Source organism: Seriola lalandi, unplaced genomic scaffold, assembly GCF_002814215.2.
Source record: "Seriola lalandi dorsalis isolate HSWRI2012SDOR001 ecotype SW California unplaced genomic scaffold, Sedor1 jcf7180002054365, whole genome shotgun sequence".
In the NCBI taxonomy this organism is placed as follows: domain Eukaryota; kingdom Metazoa; phylum Chordata; class Actinopteri; order Carangiformes; family Carangidae; genus Seriola; species Seriola lalandi.
In genome coordinates, this window is record NW_019524918.1 from 434,576 (window position 1) to 451,737 (window position 17,162).

At 39.8% G+C, this 17,162-nt stretch overlaps 1 protein-coding gene across 1 annotated transcript in view; it reads left to right on the top strand.

Moving 5' to 3' along the window:
- lrfn1 (leucine rich repeat and fibronectin type III domain containing 1) overlaps nucleotides 1–13,514 on the top strand; it is a 103,306-nt gene extending 89,792 nt beyond the window's left edge. The window contains exons 4-5 of the mRNA XM_023408512.1: nucleotides 7,864–9,259; nucleotides 11,593–13,514. Of these exons, the coding sequence (XP_023264280.1) occupies nucleotides 7,884–9,259; nucleotides 11,593–12,493 (2,277 nt within the window). The 5' untranslated portion in view covers nucleotides 7,864–7,883 and the 3' untranslated portion in view covers nucleotides 12,494–13,514. The remainder of the gene's footprint in view (nucleotides 1–7,863; nucleotides 9,260–11,592) is intronic.
- The last annotated feature ends 3,648 nt before the right edge of the window (nucleotides 13,515–17,162 follow it).

Here is a 17,162-nt window from a genome sequence, read left to right on the forward strand (position 1 = left end):
ACGCCCCTTGATGAGATGCGACCAGAAATCCCTGGGGCTGTGGAGCCTCACTTTAGGCGTCCACTGGTGGAGACAGAACTGACTCCAATGAACTCAGCCTGTCAATAATTATGCCTGCATCCTGACAAGAGTCACACAAGGTCAGCTAGCAGTTCACTGCCTGCACAGTCTAATTGGTATTTACAGCTTCCTGACAAAGTCATGTCCAGAAAATATCCTTACAATACTCTGAACAGATGTTTTTGTGAGGTAAGGACAAACTCTGGCATTGTCCATATTTGATCACTGACTATTTTCAATGTCACATTCAAAATACGCTTGAGCTTCATCTAATGTAACTGTAATCTAGGGTTTCCATTAATGATTATTTTAATTATACATTAAACTGCAGATTATTTATTTTCCGTTTGGTTTTTCAGTCTCATTGATATAATTTTGACATATTCATACTGGTCGTTTAGTCAGACAATTTTGCCATTTCGGCTTAAAGGTCCCATATTGCACTAATTGAGATTTCCATGTCATTTTTTTTATAAAGCAGGTCTAGGTGCTACATTAATACTGTAAAAGTATTAAAGCATTCAGTCCACAGAGAAATGCACACAGCCTGTATTCAGAAACCGAGCCTTAAAATGAGCCATCAGGACTTTGTAACTTACCAGTAGTATAATATATAATAAACTCTTCTGTTACTTTGTGATGTCACAACAAAGCAGTCACCTCTCTCAGCCATGCCCCAAGCCCGTACCACCCGGACTCACTGTCCAGCCTTGCAGGATTTGATTTATCAAAGTGTTTACCTAAAATCTGCTATATTTTCATTCAGTCTCTCAGAAAGTGGTCAGCCAATCAGAAGAGAAGCTCAGAGCCTCTCTTCTGATTGGCTCACCAACGTGTTGTTACTAGAGCTGCAGAGATAAGCCTGAGAGAGGCTTACAACCACAAATATATCTTCTTATGGATGTCAAGACTTCAAATAAAACACCCAAAAAGTGTAAAAAAAAAAAAAAAAAGAGACCAATTTAATTATTTGATCTATAAAAAGCCAGAACATTGTGGAAAACTCTCATGGCAAGTACCTTAAACCTAATGTGACATCTTCTTATTTCTTGTTTTGTCTTATCACGGGCTAAAAACCAAAGATATTCAAGCAGCAACAGCAAAGAAAAGCTACAAATCTTCACAGCTACAAAACTGGAATTAAGTAATAGGGGAAACTATTGGGTTGATTAATTTTATGCTGATCGACTAATTATTTCAGCTTGAGCGTGCTCTCACATGAATTAAAATTTTAAAGGTCAGTGGTGTTTTTCATTACAAAAAACCACAAAGATCATCTGAGGTATGCTGCCCTGGAAAAAGAAGCTACTGTCACCACATTATGATCCCAACATTACATCAAGTGAGGCCACATTTCATTCTGAGTGAATATAAGCTGACAGGTAATAAGCACATTCCTGTAGAGTGTAATGATGGTAGTTAAGATTCATATACATTATTCTCACAGAGGACAATAATTAAGGAGACACTGTTTGATCTGGGCATTTGATTTTTGTGAAACTGAGGTGTGTGCTTGCTTCATGTGACAGTTCTGTGATTTATGAGAATATAACTGAGTTGTCCTCAGTTGTTCAATTTGTAAAACCGTTATTTCTGTCTGGTTAATTAATCATGAGAACATCCTGGAGAATTCAGGAACGTCCTAATTAACATTTCCAACAGTGTTATGTTGGAGTTATACTACAGTATTTGGGTGTAACTGAGCAGGTGAAAAAGCAAGCTGCTTGTCATTCAGCTGTGTTTAAATAAAGAAGTTGTGCGAATGCGTTATTGTCCTTGCAGCTGCTCGTTCTGTTTAATGTGTAAACGGGATGCTGTGCGTTAGGAGTGCAGCGGCAGAAAGGTGTTACACAGTCAGAAATAGGACAGGCTGTTTGAGACGACATCTTTCAGCCTTTATTTGATTCCTCCGGCATTGTTTATGACGCCTTCTAAGCTCTCACTTATAGTCATTTTTAAGCGAGCGGCTGATTGTTGAAGAATTCTCACAAGCACCTGCTCAGGTGTCTCCTCTTTGAACAGAGCTCTATTGAGAATTTGTAAACCATAAGAACATTAATAAGAAGCAGGCAAGTTTATTTTTTGCTCATGTTTTTTTCTCAGTATGTTTGGGAACAAAAATATAAACACACAGACACAAACTTACATTAGTGTGTCTGAGGCAGAAATCCAAACTGTGCATTAATTTATTATTTTCTTCGTTTTTTCTTCTTACTGCTCGCTCTCTCTTTGCTCAGCATGTTTGTCTGTATGTTACACGGACGTGTAGATAGGTTGTTGTGTTTCTGCATGTATTCTCCTGTGTTTGTGTGTGGGTGGCTTTGTGTTTAATATACTGTACTCACATGTACATACCTTGTGCAGAATTATGCTTGTTCTGTGTTTTGTGAATGGTAACATTTGATAATCTTAATAATCTGTGCTCAGGATCAGATGTAATGTAAGTGTAACGCTTTGCTTTACAGGTCCAGTATTTTCCATCTAATTTCCTGGAAATTTTCCCTATAATTTCCTGTAAAATTGCTGGTATTTAATTGTTAATTACAGGGGTATTTCAAATCAGTTTCAAAATTTCAAAGTTTAGTATGAATAATAAGGGAAAATGTTAATTGCTTGTTATAGTCAAGTGTTTAAGTAAAAAATAGTAAATTATGTGGTAGTAAAGTAAAAAATAGTTCATAGAGTTTCATAGAGTTTCATAAAAAGACTGACAAAAAGTCTTTATGACGTTGAACTGCCATATATTATAGATGTGCGTTTATGTTACGTTTATCTTTACATACACTATTTCTACCTAAGACCGGACCTGTAAAATAAAATGACTCACTGTAGCACGTTGTGTACTGAATCAAGAATTAGGGCTTTTTGTTTATTTTGTTTGATTGTGTAATAAGAGGGTAATGACTGACACTTTCTCCATTTCCCTTACAATCAGTGCTAAATTGTGTAGACCTTTCATTGAACTGTCCTAGTAATTAACATATAAATACCAAATCAGCAATTTTTTTAAGAAAGTGTGAGGAAAGTTTCCATGTGTTTAACTGGCAAATACAGGAAATGTAAAATAAAACTTTACCAACCTTTGTTCCAAGACCTGTCAACAGTGTTGCTCTTAGGGAAGCGACTAATGATTGTTTTCATTGTTAATTAATCCAATTATTTTTTTTGAATAAAGGTGTAGTCTATGAAATGTCAGAATAGTAAAAAATCACAATCAGTTTCCTAGAGCCCAAGGGGATGTCCTCAGTTACTTGTTTTAACCGGCGATCCTAAACTCAAAAATATCCTTTTACAATGATATAACAAAGAGAAAGTAATCAAATCCTCTCATTTAATAAGCTGGAGCCAGAGACCATTTGTCATTTTCCCTTGATAACTGATTTAAATAATTAATCATTTATCAGCATTTTTTGATGATTAATTCCTCTGTTGGTTGCCTAATTGCTCCAGCTGTAGTTGCCATCACCTCTTTTTATCCAGTTTGGTCCAGTATCAGAGGCAAGAGAACAATTACCACACAGCCAGATGTAAAGCAGAAAAATTTACAACCCTTGTTCAAGCAGTTAACGTCCAAATAGGCACCAAGGGACAGAAACCCCCACACAGCTGGTGAAAGGACTGCTTCTATTGGTGCAGTGGTTAACAACACACACTCAAGAGTATATGTCTGTGCAAACGGCTAAAACAAAGCTAAATACACCCAGTACAAGCAGGGTAACTCAGAATCAAAATGCACAGTAATCAATAATAAGGATCACCCCAAACTGAAGCTAGGTCAGAAACACACCCACCAATAGGAGGGCAGACAGCAGGCGTCTTCTAGACAACAGTGTAGCTTCTGAAGAAGCCCATACCATAAGCACATGTCTAAAAATTAAAAACTGCACTTAAGACAAAACACAAATAACCAGGGTACAACAGAGGAGAACTTTCACAGGCATTAAAGAAACTAAAACCACCAGCGCTAATACACCTCTAATACAGATGAGAGTCATCAGTCATTAGTGTCCACAGGGAGAGCTACTTAGCTCTCCCTGTAAAATTAGCTTCACTAATTCTGACATGCATTTTAAGCTGTGTTATGGGGGCAAAATTAAACAAAAGCATAATTAAAACAAAACTAGTACTTTGTTTTGGCAAATGATCAATATTAATATAGATAATTATATTACAAAGTTAAGTAAATAAACAATATTTATTTTGTTTCACAATTTGCTGTGCCGCATTTCCAGAAGTTTTCAGATTCATACAATGTTATATTCTGACCAGATCAATAACAACGACGTATTTAAAGTGGGGTCCAAAAGTCTGAGACCACTTCCCCCCATTTTATTTTAGATCAAGTCAAAAGTCAAATGTCAAAAAATTTTAAACAAATTGCATATATTCTCCTGTTCAGAGGTTCAGATTCAGGCTGTTTTCTGCATGTCTGCATGATTTTCTTTTTACTAGACAAACTTGTAGTAATACGGCTTTTTGTGGCCAAGGACAACAGATGTGAAAAGAAGCTTGTGGATTGTGGGACCGATCAAGACTTGAGAAAACTTGAGCATGGTGGCAGGTTCATTCATGGGTGGCTTAGGATATGCAAATCTTCAAATTTCAATTATAATGAATTATAGTGCTTACCTTACTATATTCAAAAGCAAACGAGGACACACTTTAAGTGGGGTTTAGAAATGAAGCTATGACTGCACTGTTTCATAAGCTCTGCAGATGTTTCACAGCTCCATAGGCGCATTTATACAGACAGTATGTGCATATTTATATCTCTATGTGTGCATAGACTATATAGGTATGTGTCATGGGTATCATTATATTCCTGGATGAATGTAAATGTGTGATTTAAAAAAAAAAACATTTATAGCCTAGTTGTTTTAGTGTCTGAATATTACAGAATGTGAATACAACCTTTTCTTAAATAAAACTGAAGGGGTCTAAGCAGTCCTGTGTGCTCCTGCATGACTGGACACAAAAACAAACCTAAATTCCAGTTCTCCTTGTGCTCCCTCCCATTGTCTACTTATAGATTTGGCAGCTGGCACTAATATCAAGCAATAAAACAGAAATAGAAATGCGAGGCAGAGCTTTCTTTTTAATTCACTCGGCCATTCAGACGTGTACGTCCCTTCTTACCTTCTGAGCTCCCATTCAGATTGAAGCTCTGCTCTTCGGGCAACTCAACATCATCTTAATGCAATTCAAAGACCTACATTTTACACCAGAGTTGCCGTGGCAACAAAGTTTTCTCCCGCCCTGAGATGCTGAAAGATCAATAGAGTATCCTCGACGGTGAGGCAGGACATGCGCTGGCACAGATGGTCCTCTGAGAAACCATGAGCTTTGTGGCCTAGTTACTCTCTGAATACTAACACAAGCAAGCGAGGTCTCTATTGTGATGAAACTCAACAAACTTGGGCAACAATATTAGATTAAATCTGAACCAAAGATCTTAGCACTGTTGAAACCCTCTCACCCTGCTGTATTGTAGCTCTAAGGGAACCTTTTTAAGAGGAAGCAAACTCGGTTGTAGTTTTAGCTTCCCCAGAATCTTAAAAAAGAAAATTTAAGAGAATTAAATTAGACAAGGCAGGCACACTGTGCTACCAACATAGGGGAGCGTTGCTAAATAAATAAATTCTCTCTGGAGGTTTGGAAATTTTCTCACACAGTGTACCACCTAGTGTGTGTCTTTGTACAAGGAAATTGTTTAACCTCAGTATAAATATGACTGAACAGAGAAAATAACTATGTGAGCTAGTTGTATTTTTATCTTGCTTGTATATTCTTTGTTGAATAAATTGCACAAGGAGAAATCTTTTGAAATTTCAGACAGTTAGGTGGTTCTGTCCTGGAAATGGAGGTTATAGCTAAGCCTGCAGAGTCAGAACCAGGAGGGAGGGAGTGTGTAAACAAACTGAGCAAAAGTTTGGGTTTGGTGTTTTTTTTAAATACCGTTTAATGGTCTAGTGAAAAGTAGTATGAAAAAGGAGTAATACTGTCAGTGTTGATTATATTTGATCAACAACCTTTAACACACTATCCCACTGGTTTGAGCTTGTGCTTCAAGCTGTTCTACGTCCCTCAGAAAATGACATCATACAAAACCAGATTTTAATGAGCGCTCTGATTGGACAGCAGTATTTCATAGTTAACGAGGTGCCCTGTTGTCTGTCAGACAGTAACCAGCCAGTGTGTGTGTGTGTGTTTGCGTGCGTGCGTGTGTGCACGACGCGAGTTCAAATGAAAAAAGCAACTAAGACCTTTCATTGCTGGCTGGCAAACGCAACACAGGTTGATGTAAAACGACAGCAGTGCACTTGCAATTTCTCACTTCTCTCACGCATAGCAACGACATGAGGCAATGTCATCAGGCCACGTTTGTAAAGTTTAAGACGTGTGAAAACAGTGTTCGTGCATAGCATACAATTAAGTTCGTCTGAGAGTCTGAGGAGGAAGAAAACTTTGCTTATACTTTATTTTCCTACGGAATTTGACATGTGGCATTTTAAATATTCTATGACTTTCACCGCAGGCGCTTTTAAATCTAATTTAATTTAGGGCTATTGGTACTGTGAGCATTAGATGCTTTTCCTTTGGGCACAATGGGGGACGAAATCGGTGGTGTTAAAGACGTCAGCACCACCTCGATGTAGCGTAACGTGGATATAAAGGCTCAAATTACTCATGACAAATTGGATGGAGCATCAAAAGGGCTGAAAAACAGACTCAAATCGTGCTTAAAATCCGCAGCCAGCATTTCTTGAGTGTATTAAAAATATTTACGCTGGACCTCTAAAAAAAAAAACAGACATCACTGTTGATTGAGACATTGGATCTGGCAGGGATCAAAGCTGTCACCCTGTGGGGTTGGATGGGGTGGTAGGCTGAAGCAACCTTTATGTCGATCTCTAAACCTAGAAAAGAGAAGTCAGTTGTCAGCCGTTTACTTTATGTGCGTTAACATGTTCTCTCATCAACAGCGCAGCTTAAGGTATTAACAGTGAAGATGGACACCAAAGTGGGCATCAGCACATCACTGTTGGTGCTCCACTGGGGTCTCTTATGGTTATTACAGCAAAGGATCACTTTTTACTCCTGTCACCACAGGCGTGTTCTCTCCAAGAGAGAAATCAATACCTCTAAAGGGGAATCAGAGAATCAGAGCATCCTCAAAACCCGAGAATCATCCAATAATGCCTCAATTGGATAGACTTGAAAAACAAGCTGCATTTCCGCTGTTTTCACCTTTACTTTTTGTTGCCGTGATTTACATGACAGGTTTCTGTCTAATTTTGCAGTACATCGCGGAAGCATTGGGGGGAGAGCATAGAGCATGAAAAGGTCATAAAACTCCTTGAGCACTGCTGACAAGAGCCCTTTTCTACCTTTAATTCTCCACCCTGATGTGGAATTCAGAGCAAGAAAAACACACGAACCTTGTTATATGATGGAAATGTACATGGTATGGTTACCTGATATAGGAAAACTGTCCTGTGATCATTCGACAAATTATATGGTTCAGTGGTAATGCAGCCATTCTGTTATTTCCATTGAAAGGCTACAGAGACACGAGCTTCTGACAGTATTGGCACAGCCTTTCATCATCCCAGGTGCCGTTCTTTCAGAAAAGCTCCATTTCATTTTGTGATTGATACCTTGCTGACAGTCTCAGCAATCTTGGTCAGACTCTTGATTTTTGTAGCAGGTCTCATAAAGGCAATGATGCTATTTATTCATTCAGAGATCTCTATTTTTTAACTCACTGTTTCTCCTATTTCCTTGTATCTGTCTCACACACAGGACCTGGAAACTGATCAACAATGGACCGACTGGTTCTGTGCGTGCTGCTCTGTGCAGCTCTGGTGAAAGGGTACAGCTGCCCCGGCCGCTGCATTTGCCAGCACCTGTCCCCCACTCTAACTCTGCTCTGTGCTAAGACTGGCCTGTTGTTCGTGCCCCCCACCATTGACCGCAAGACCGTCGAGCTGCGACTAACTGACAATTTCATCACCATCATCCGCAGGAAAGACTTTTTCAACATGACTAGTTTGGTCCACCTCACCTTGTCCCGAAACACCATCAGCCAGATCACTCCCCATGCCTTCTTCGGCCTGCGATCCCTGCGAGCGCTCCACATGGATGGAAACCGCCTCAGTGTGATAAAGAGCGACCACTTTAAAGGCCTTATAAACCTGCGGCACCTCATCCTCGGAAACAACCAGATCCACCAGGTGGCCCCCACCTCCTTTGATGAGTTTGTTTCCACCATAGAGGACTTGGATCTTTCCAACAACAACCTGCGCAGCCTTCCCTGGGAAGCCATAGCCAGAATGACCAACATCAACACACTCACACTGGACCACAACCTGATTGATCACATTGGAGCAGGCACTTTTACGCTGCTCACCAAGCTGGTCCGGCTGGACATGACCTCAAACAGGCTGCAGAAGCTGCCACCAGACAGCCTGTTCCAGCACGCACAGGTCTTGTCTGATGCCAAGGGCTCCAGCTCGTCCACTCTGGCTGTAAGCTTCGGTGGAAACCCTCTTCATTGTAACTGTGAACTGCTGTGGCTCCGCAGGCTGACAAGAGAGGATGATCTGGAGACTTGTGCCTCACCAGAGCACCTCATGGACAAATACTTCTGGTCCATCCAAGAGGAGGAGTTCATTTGTGAGCCTCCGCTCATCACCAAACATCTTTCCACTAAGCCGTATGTGATGGAGGGGCAGGGTGTGACTCTTAAATGCAAAGCTGTTGGTGATCCAGACCCAGATATTCACTGGCGATCACCAGACGGCAAGCTGGTGCATAATAATTCCCGCACCATCCTGTATGATAATGGCACCCTTGATATTCTCATCACTACGCTGAAGGACAGCGGAGCATTTAATTGTGTGGCGTCCAATGCTGCAGGCATTGCTACAGCTGCTGTTGAGATCAACATGATCCCCTTACCCTTGTTTGTTAACAACACAGGCCACATGCGTGAGGACCCCGGTCTCTCAGACATCACCACCTCCTCCAAATCTGGCAATGACACAAAGGGCTATGACAAGCAGGACAGGAGGGTGATGGTCACAGAGCTGACCTCCTCGTCAGCTGTGATCCGTTGGCCATCTGAGCGCCATATCCCCGGCATCAGGATGTACCAGATTCAGTACAACAGCACAGCAGATGATACTTTGGTGTACAGGTAAGTCTTGGTGCAGGGGGTGGATGAATGGAGGGAGAGGAGGGTGGTAGAGGAGGGACAAGAGGAAAGGTGAGACATCTGGAGTTACCATCTGCTGAATGACACAACGGTCCACTACAGCAGATTGACGGATCCCAAAGATGCAAAATGATTAAGTATGTCCAAAAATAAGCAGAACCCCTATAGCGTAGTCTGGGGGATAAACTGAGAAAGAATATTTTTCCATAAATTAAAATACATTAAAATGCATTGTAATATGCATAAAAAGTACAGTATAATTAAGATATTTACAGGTTTAGTAAACAATATTCATTCTGATGTTTGAGTAGATTGTTGCAATCAAATGAATAGATTGTGAACTTCAGTGCTCTAAAGGACTAAAGGGCCTTTTCAGCATCATTAAAACATAATTTGACAACAATTACATGAGACCAACTATTTTACTGCATGTAACTGTTTATATCATTAGCAAGTGTCTACATTAATTGGTTGCAACACAGAGTGCGATTAGATATGGTTGTCTAATGATAGGCTTGGTTGCAGTGGTGGTGGAACAAGTATTCAGATCATTTACTTACAGTAAGTAAAAGGAGCAGGACCATGCTATAAAAATAGTCCTTTCAAAATTCCCGCCTTCAAAATTTGACATCATTGAAATACAGAAGTATTATCAGCAAAACATACTTAAATGATCAAAAGTTAAAGAACTAATTCTGCAGAATAATGTGACTGATATGTTATTATACATGACATTATTCGATTTTTAACACTGATGCAACAATGTGCAAGGAACATTTTACTGTTGAAACTGGTCGAGGTAGAGCTAGTTTTAACTACTATACTGTGGTTTCCAACCTATGGGTCACGCCCCTCCAGAGGATCACAACTTAAACCTCAGGGGTCTTAAGATCATTTTTTTTATGTGGTTGTTTGTTTTTTTGGACAATTTACCTCTTTGGGCTTCAAATAGTAAATGAAACCATCTGAGAATTTTAATGGGGAAATCGTTCTTTGGTGGAACTTCTGTAAACTCACAGACATCTGAACTGTGACAAGGCACTGAAGGTTTTTTGTAACCATCCAAAAAGTTTGGGAAGTACCGGTTTAATTTACCGGTTATAATTTCTTGCATTGAATTCTATAAGCTCATCACCTTAAAATTTTAATGTGAAAAGTAACTAGTAACCACAGCTGTCACATTATTTCCCTCTGAAAAGAACTACACAGATCAGAAAATGGAAATACAGTACTTGATTAAATGTCCTTAACTACTTTGTACCAGTGCTTGGTTGAAGCAAAGAGAGGAATACAAGCACAAGGGCAATATAGGCAAGTTACTCATAGTAAGTTACAATATACAGTAGTTAAGTTGCAATGTGTAATATATGTATGTATGAAGTGATTATTCAGGGAAAATGGGAAAATGAATAACCCTTTGTTACAAGTAAAAACTGAGACATGCTCTTGCAGTATGAGCTCACTCTTTTTAAAATGGTGAATAAAAACTACCATTTGCAAAGCTTACAAAAATATTGTTTTAAATAAGAGAATAAGCTCGATGTGTTTCTTATGCAACATGTGACGCACATAAAGTGAAGCTAGCGTACGGAAAAGTATTGCAGGATTTATGTGTTCACGGAGCGAGTTAATAACAGTGGTCGACTTTTTTTCCTAGGTTTTATCAGATATAATGAGTCTCTCTCCTGTATAATTTTCTCATCCAGTTTAGGCATGGAGCTGAGTGTTGTTTTGTCTTTAGGTGGTACATCATTACCTACAAATGATAACCATCAAAATCTCCCTTTAGGGAAAAGGAACAAGCTTCTAATTATATTAACGCCAATGTTGACCTGAAGACAATGCCTTTCTCCTTCGTATTTAGAGTCATGTAATCTTGCAGTTGCCAACAAAATGTGACCGTAGGTATTCACACATCAAAACTGTCTTCACATCATGCGTCACTTGTCCTGCAGCCCGCAGCTGTTGTGGCATTTTCTTTAGACAGTGCGCCACTTCTGCCTTGTTTATCACCGTGCAGTTTACCTTTCACTGTCATTTTATACACATACCCAATAGAGCAACCTCTCATTGCTGTTTTATAATGTTACATATTTTCTCATTTGTCAGCTTTAATGGAGTGTAGTACTTTTTATGTTTCTCTACCAGAATGAGTGATATTTAATGCTAGAGCTGCGATGGCCCGGTTGTCTTCTTGTTGTGTGGAACTGACACCTTTGTGTGATTTAATACACCTTATGCAAATCAGTATATGTGGGTGTTGTAATTCTGATGATTAATCCTCTACATCGTCATCATGTTTCTTTCCTCTGCAGAATGATCCCATCTACCAGTAAGAACTTCTTAATCAATGATCTGGCCGCGGGGCGGGAGTATGACCTTTGTGTGCTGGCGGTTTATGACGATGGCATCACATCATTAACAGCCACACGTGTGGTTGGCTGCGTACAGTTCCACACGGCCAGTGAGGTCAGCCAGTGCCGCTTCATGCACAGTCAGTTCCTGGGAGGCACTATGATCATCATTATCGGTGGTATAATTGTTGCTTCAGTGCTGGTGTTCATCATCATCCTGATGATCCGTTACAAGACCTACAGCAGCCCGGAGGACAGCAAGACCAAGGTCAGCTCCAGCATGCACTCACAGACCAACGGCAGCCAGCAGCGGCTCCAGCGCTCCATCTCCAAGCAGCCTTCTGATGAAGGCCAGCGCGAAGCGCAGGCGCCCAAAGAGTGCATGGCGCTGGTGCTGAGAGTGAACAATGAGAAGAAGGAGGATCCAGCTGCCACTACTGCCATCCTGGAGGTGGAGCTGCCTCCGCTGACTGTAGACAAGATGAAGAGAAGAACCAGCCTGGATGCACAGCGCTCTGGTCCCCCGTCTGAGGACACGCAGACAGACAGTAGCCTGACGGGCTCCACCATGTCCCTGTGTCTCATAGGTCCCAATGCTGGCACCAAGGAGGCTCCCAGGCTCAAGGACAAGAAAAGTACCCTGGCCAACATGGGGTTGCTCCCTAATGAGCTGGCACGAACTAGGCACAGATTCTCTTTTGACGGTGGGGATTACTCCATATTTCAGAGTCATAGTTACCCACGCAGAGCGAGGACGAGGTGGCACAAGTCCACCAACCAGCTCAACGTGGAGTCATCTCCGCTCGCCAACAGGAGAGTTACATTCAGCAGCACCGAGTGGATGCTTGAGAGCACAGTCTGAGGAAAACAGTGTAGCTGAAAAAAATGGCTCAGCCACACACAAACACACACATGTAAAAACACAAATATGCCTACATGCCATATAACGCACACTTTTCCTGCACACAGCAAACGATAAACACAAGCACATTTACTTACACATGCAAACTTTCTGTGAGTTGCTGGAGAAGAACACAGTCTCCCTTCATCCTGCCTCCCCATCATACTCCCAGAGAGGTTTGTTGGCCATGTCCTTTCTTTATGCAGCGGTGCCTTATTCTAAAAAAATGTACGAATGGAGGATGCTGCTCACTGTAGTCATAAACCTTCCTCTCTATCATTGCCTCCCACCCTGATAATGGGAAGCATTATTTTGGATTTTTAATTTTCTCCTTTTTCTGTGACATGGCAAAGGGTGTGGCATCTGGATGTGACTGTTGAATTGTTTAAAAAAAAAAAATGTAAAAAAAAGAAAACAAAAAAAAAAAACTTCATCATAACTGTAAAGTGAACAGCCAGGTATCCTGTTATGTCAATCATGTTTTGGGTTCTTTCAAAAAAAAAACTTTTGCACAGAAGACACGAGATACAAGGACAAGTATCACCACCAGTCTATACAATAATAATAATTAAAAAAAAAAAAAAAGAACAGAATTTTACACATGCCGATTTCTAATGTTAGCATAGAGAGGAGGGACCTGGAAACCTGCTGTGGATTCCTCCTCGGCAGTCGGACTATATGATGTTAAATAGGTATTGTCCCAGATGTGACTGTATATTAATCGGTACTGTATCTGGCTGGTCTAGATAAAAAGACAACAAACAAAAAAGACATATATAAGTATATTAAAACATTGGTGTATGTGTACTAACTATGTAAGTAAGTAAGTCATATGTCACATGACTTTTTACAAAGCATTTGGGTGTTGGCTGCAAGTTTTTACATTAAAAACCTGTGTCATCACACCTCTCCCTATTTAGTATGTCAAAGTTTGGACCATTTATCCCCTCACGAAGGGTATTAAATTTTTTGTGTGGGTTAACTGTGTAAGTGACGTTTCCTTCTTGTGCTTCAGGAGCAGCAATATGTGTCTGCTGCAGAGAGGGACGCACGAATAGAGATGATGAATATTTGATGTACTGAGTACTATTTATAAGGCCTCTGTGAAAGCTGCGCGACGGCCATGGAGCAGAGTGGAGTGTGGGACGACGAGGGACATGATAACTGGACGTTGAGATGCTGAATTCAAATGCAGCCAGCTGTTTTAACAAGGGTGTAACATCAGTTGCCCACCACTAGGGGGAGACAAAGCTCTGTAAGGTTCCTAATTACTTGCACACTGCAGTGAGGATGCATTAATAACCGTATTTAGCAGAAATGTGCATCACATGTGGCATTTAAAGTTTAGTTTTTATTAAGCTCTAATTCTGAATTGCCTGAAAGCTTAGATATTGAAAAAGAATTAAGATTTTACTTTAACCTCCCCCTATTCATCATTTATAAGCAGTAAACACTTAACAAATAATTTATGAATCACTGTGATGTAGTTGTGAGCAGATGTAAGGACACGTTTTCAAGTGTTTATTAAGGTATTTGTCAGCAACTATTACGCCTCCTGTGAAGCATCCGTTACTGGTGAATGACGAATGTTTGATAACACAAGTATACCACTGCTATAGTCATATTTGATGTTATGATTAGATACATACACAAATCCTCACCCCATGGCCTTCATCAGAAGATGGTGTTCTGTTCATACTTCATTTACAAATGTAATCAAAATGTAATGAACGTATGTAAATCATTCATTAACTAAATACACAAGCTACAGATGCCTCAAAAGACGAGTTGTTGACAAATCCATCCATAAACACTAAAAATTTCCCATAATATCCTTACAACCATCTTATAGTGTGTTATAAAGCATTTGTAATTGTTTATAAACTGCCTATAAATGCTTAATATGGGGGGTGAAAAGCAGACATGACAGCGAGAAAAGATATGATCAGGGTGGATGAGGGATATTTGTTTGCTGCTACAGAAACCACCCTCTCCTTCTGATTGCAGCTACTTAGCACAGGCAGAGATCAAACAGCTGCGTGGACAGCACACAGATAAAACATGGAGCATAGAGATAAGTCACACTGGAGGTTTTAATTCCTCTTCAATTTGCATCCTCAGTGACAGAGAGGATTGAGTCTAAGAACGGGGTCATCCCTTTCCTTTCTCTTCATCACACTTAACCAGTTTTCAGCCAAAACCACTCACATTTTACATAACCTGAAATATTGTTTTTTTCCAACGAGAAGAAGACTTAACTTCGGGGTGTAAATGCTAAGCTGTCAATTTGTGGTGCACACATTTTTCAACCCTCGTCCATCTCCTCATTTAATGCTGATGCTTTCCAGTCTCCTATCTGTAATAATTCAACACAAAATCTGCTTAGGTAGGAGGAGGCTGAGACCTCAGCCAGGCTCCAAAATCGTCCTGGCCAGCCAAACTAGCAAACACTTGGGAAAGAGCAAAGTGTGTTTTGTCTCATCAGCAGTTCTGAGTGACTGTGTGATTTTTTTTTCACTGAAGATCCCACTGCTTGTTCAATGCATAATAATATGTGTTTGAAATGTCCAATCTGAACCTGTTTGAGTGAGTATAAAATGTAAAGACTTATCTATTTTTTTCACCAAACCCTATTCTAACTGTGGTGAAGCTCAAACGCTGATGCCAACTTATATCATTTTTTTCTGTGATAGGCTAATGTTCATCATACTTAAACATGATATAGGTACATGATTTTGATCCCAGACAGACCCTTGTTCTGATGGTTTGCCTTGAACCTACCTGTGATATTTGTACAAATACACTCCTTTTTCTGATTTGAGAAGTGGAATCTGAAAATGTAAATCAAGACACATTGTACACAGTTTTTGTGGAGAGAATTGGGATTAGGAGAAGTAGTGTTTCATTACTTGGGAAATGTGGAAACTGCTGTCATCGCAACCATTTGAGGACACTTGCAGTAACAGATATAAGCAAAAAGTTACACTTCATATTGTTGATAAATATCTCATAATATATAATGTAGCAAGATGCAAAGCAGGAAAAAAATCTAATTTTTTTGCATTTATTTCTAATTCTATGAGTCTACACCCATGCTAGTGGTTTTGCAAGGCTGTACTTGATGTGATGCTTTGAGCTAAATGCTAACGCAAGCATGCTAACATGCTCAAAATGACAAGGCTAAGATGCTGATGTTTAGCAGGTAATATTTACAATGTAAACCATCTTACTTTAGCAAGAAGACATGCTACCATTTGCTAATCAAGTTATTACAATTCACCCTGGGGGGACATTAATGTCTGTATAACATTTCATGGCAAGCCATGCAATATTCGTTGAGGTGTTGCCAAGTCATCCAGTAGTTAAGATATTTTAGTCAGGATGAAGGCGATGGACCAACTGAATAATATTGAAATCCTCGGAGCCAGAAATTATTTATTTATTAGTTTCTAAATAATAGAATTCTGACTAAGTTAGATATATGTGGCTATAAATACACATTCAATTATGGATTTTGCCCTCCTGCCAGATGCTTATTAACCTAGACAATGTGTTTTTAAAAACCTCTGTCAACACTGATTTGACCAGTCGAATTTCATCTGCTTTTTTCCACTTCCAAGATCTGGGCAGTTGCAGCCAAGCTCAAAACAGCCCACTCTCTGCTGCTTAGAGAGAACACTTAGCCTATTGACACAGACTCAGCAAAGTGCTTCAGGCATTTGCAGTACACACACTTTCGAAATGGTTTACCAACACTTCCTTCAGCATCCGATTATCTAAAAATACCCAGATGGCACAGGCCTACTACTTGTTACCAGGTTTATTTAGACTGTCAAAAAAATGTGAAAATACAAATGTAGTGTCAAGAAGAAACCTACCAGCGACACAGATGATGTTCATTTGGTTCAAATAGTGCTGTTTGAATGTCGTGTTAAATTTGTATGCTTGCGGCTGTTTGGTGTTTTTCAGTCTTTTTCTCAGGCTTTAAATCCTACCAATGTATTAGAATCCCTAAGCAATAAGGCCTTTCAGGGGAAGGCACTCTGCTGCTTTTCAGTACAGACCTGAACCACTGAGTGCTCGTTGACTAGCTTAGCAGTCAAAGAGCACTTCCATAAAGCTCTACATTTATTCACTTTGATCATGAGTAGCAGCTTATTAAGGTGTGTCTTCTGCATCTTGAATAGATGTGCGTGTTCAAACTGCAGTGACATCTGATCCATGATGGTCTACGAAGAGGAAACCAACCTGTTTATTTCTTTACAAACAGCCTGACAAATCAAGAAAAATAACAAGACCTCAAATTGTAAATGTATTTTTTTTTTTGTTTTATGTCAGAGGTTATTTCAGAGTATTCAAGTGTGAATTATTAACTCAGCTATCTAGACTTCCACTAGCATCTCATTACATTGCTTTATTTGGCTCCTAAATTGTGTGAATGTTCTAAACTGACAGAATCTGAGCAGACGGGTGGAAATGGTGGTTTTCATATTTTTACTGCAATATGTTCAGGAATAAAATGAAAATGTCAGATCTATGACACATGGTTTAACATGTATAACCATTTCTGTGAGAGGATAAGGCTGGCAATATTCAGTTTTTGTTATCATCAACAAATCCCATGAAAACA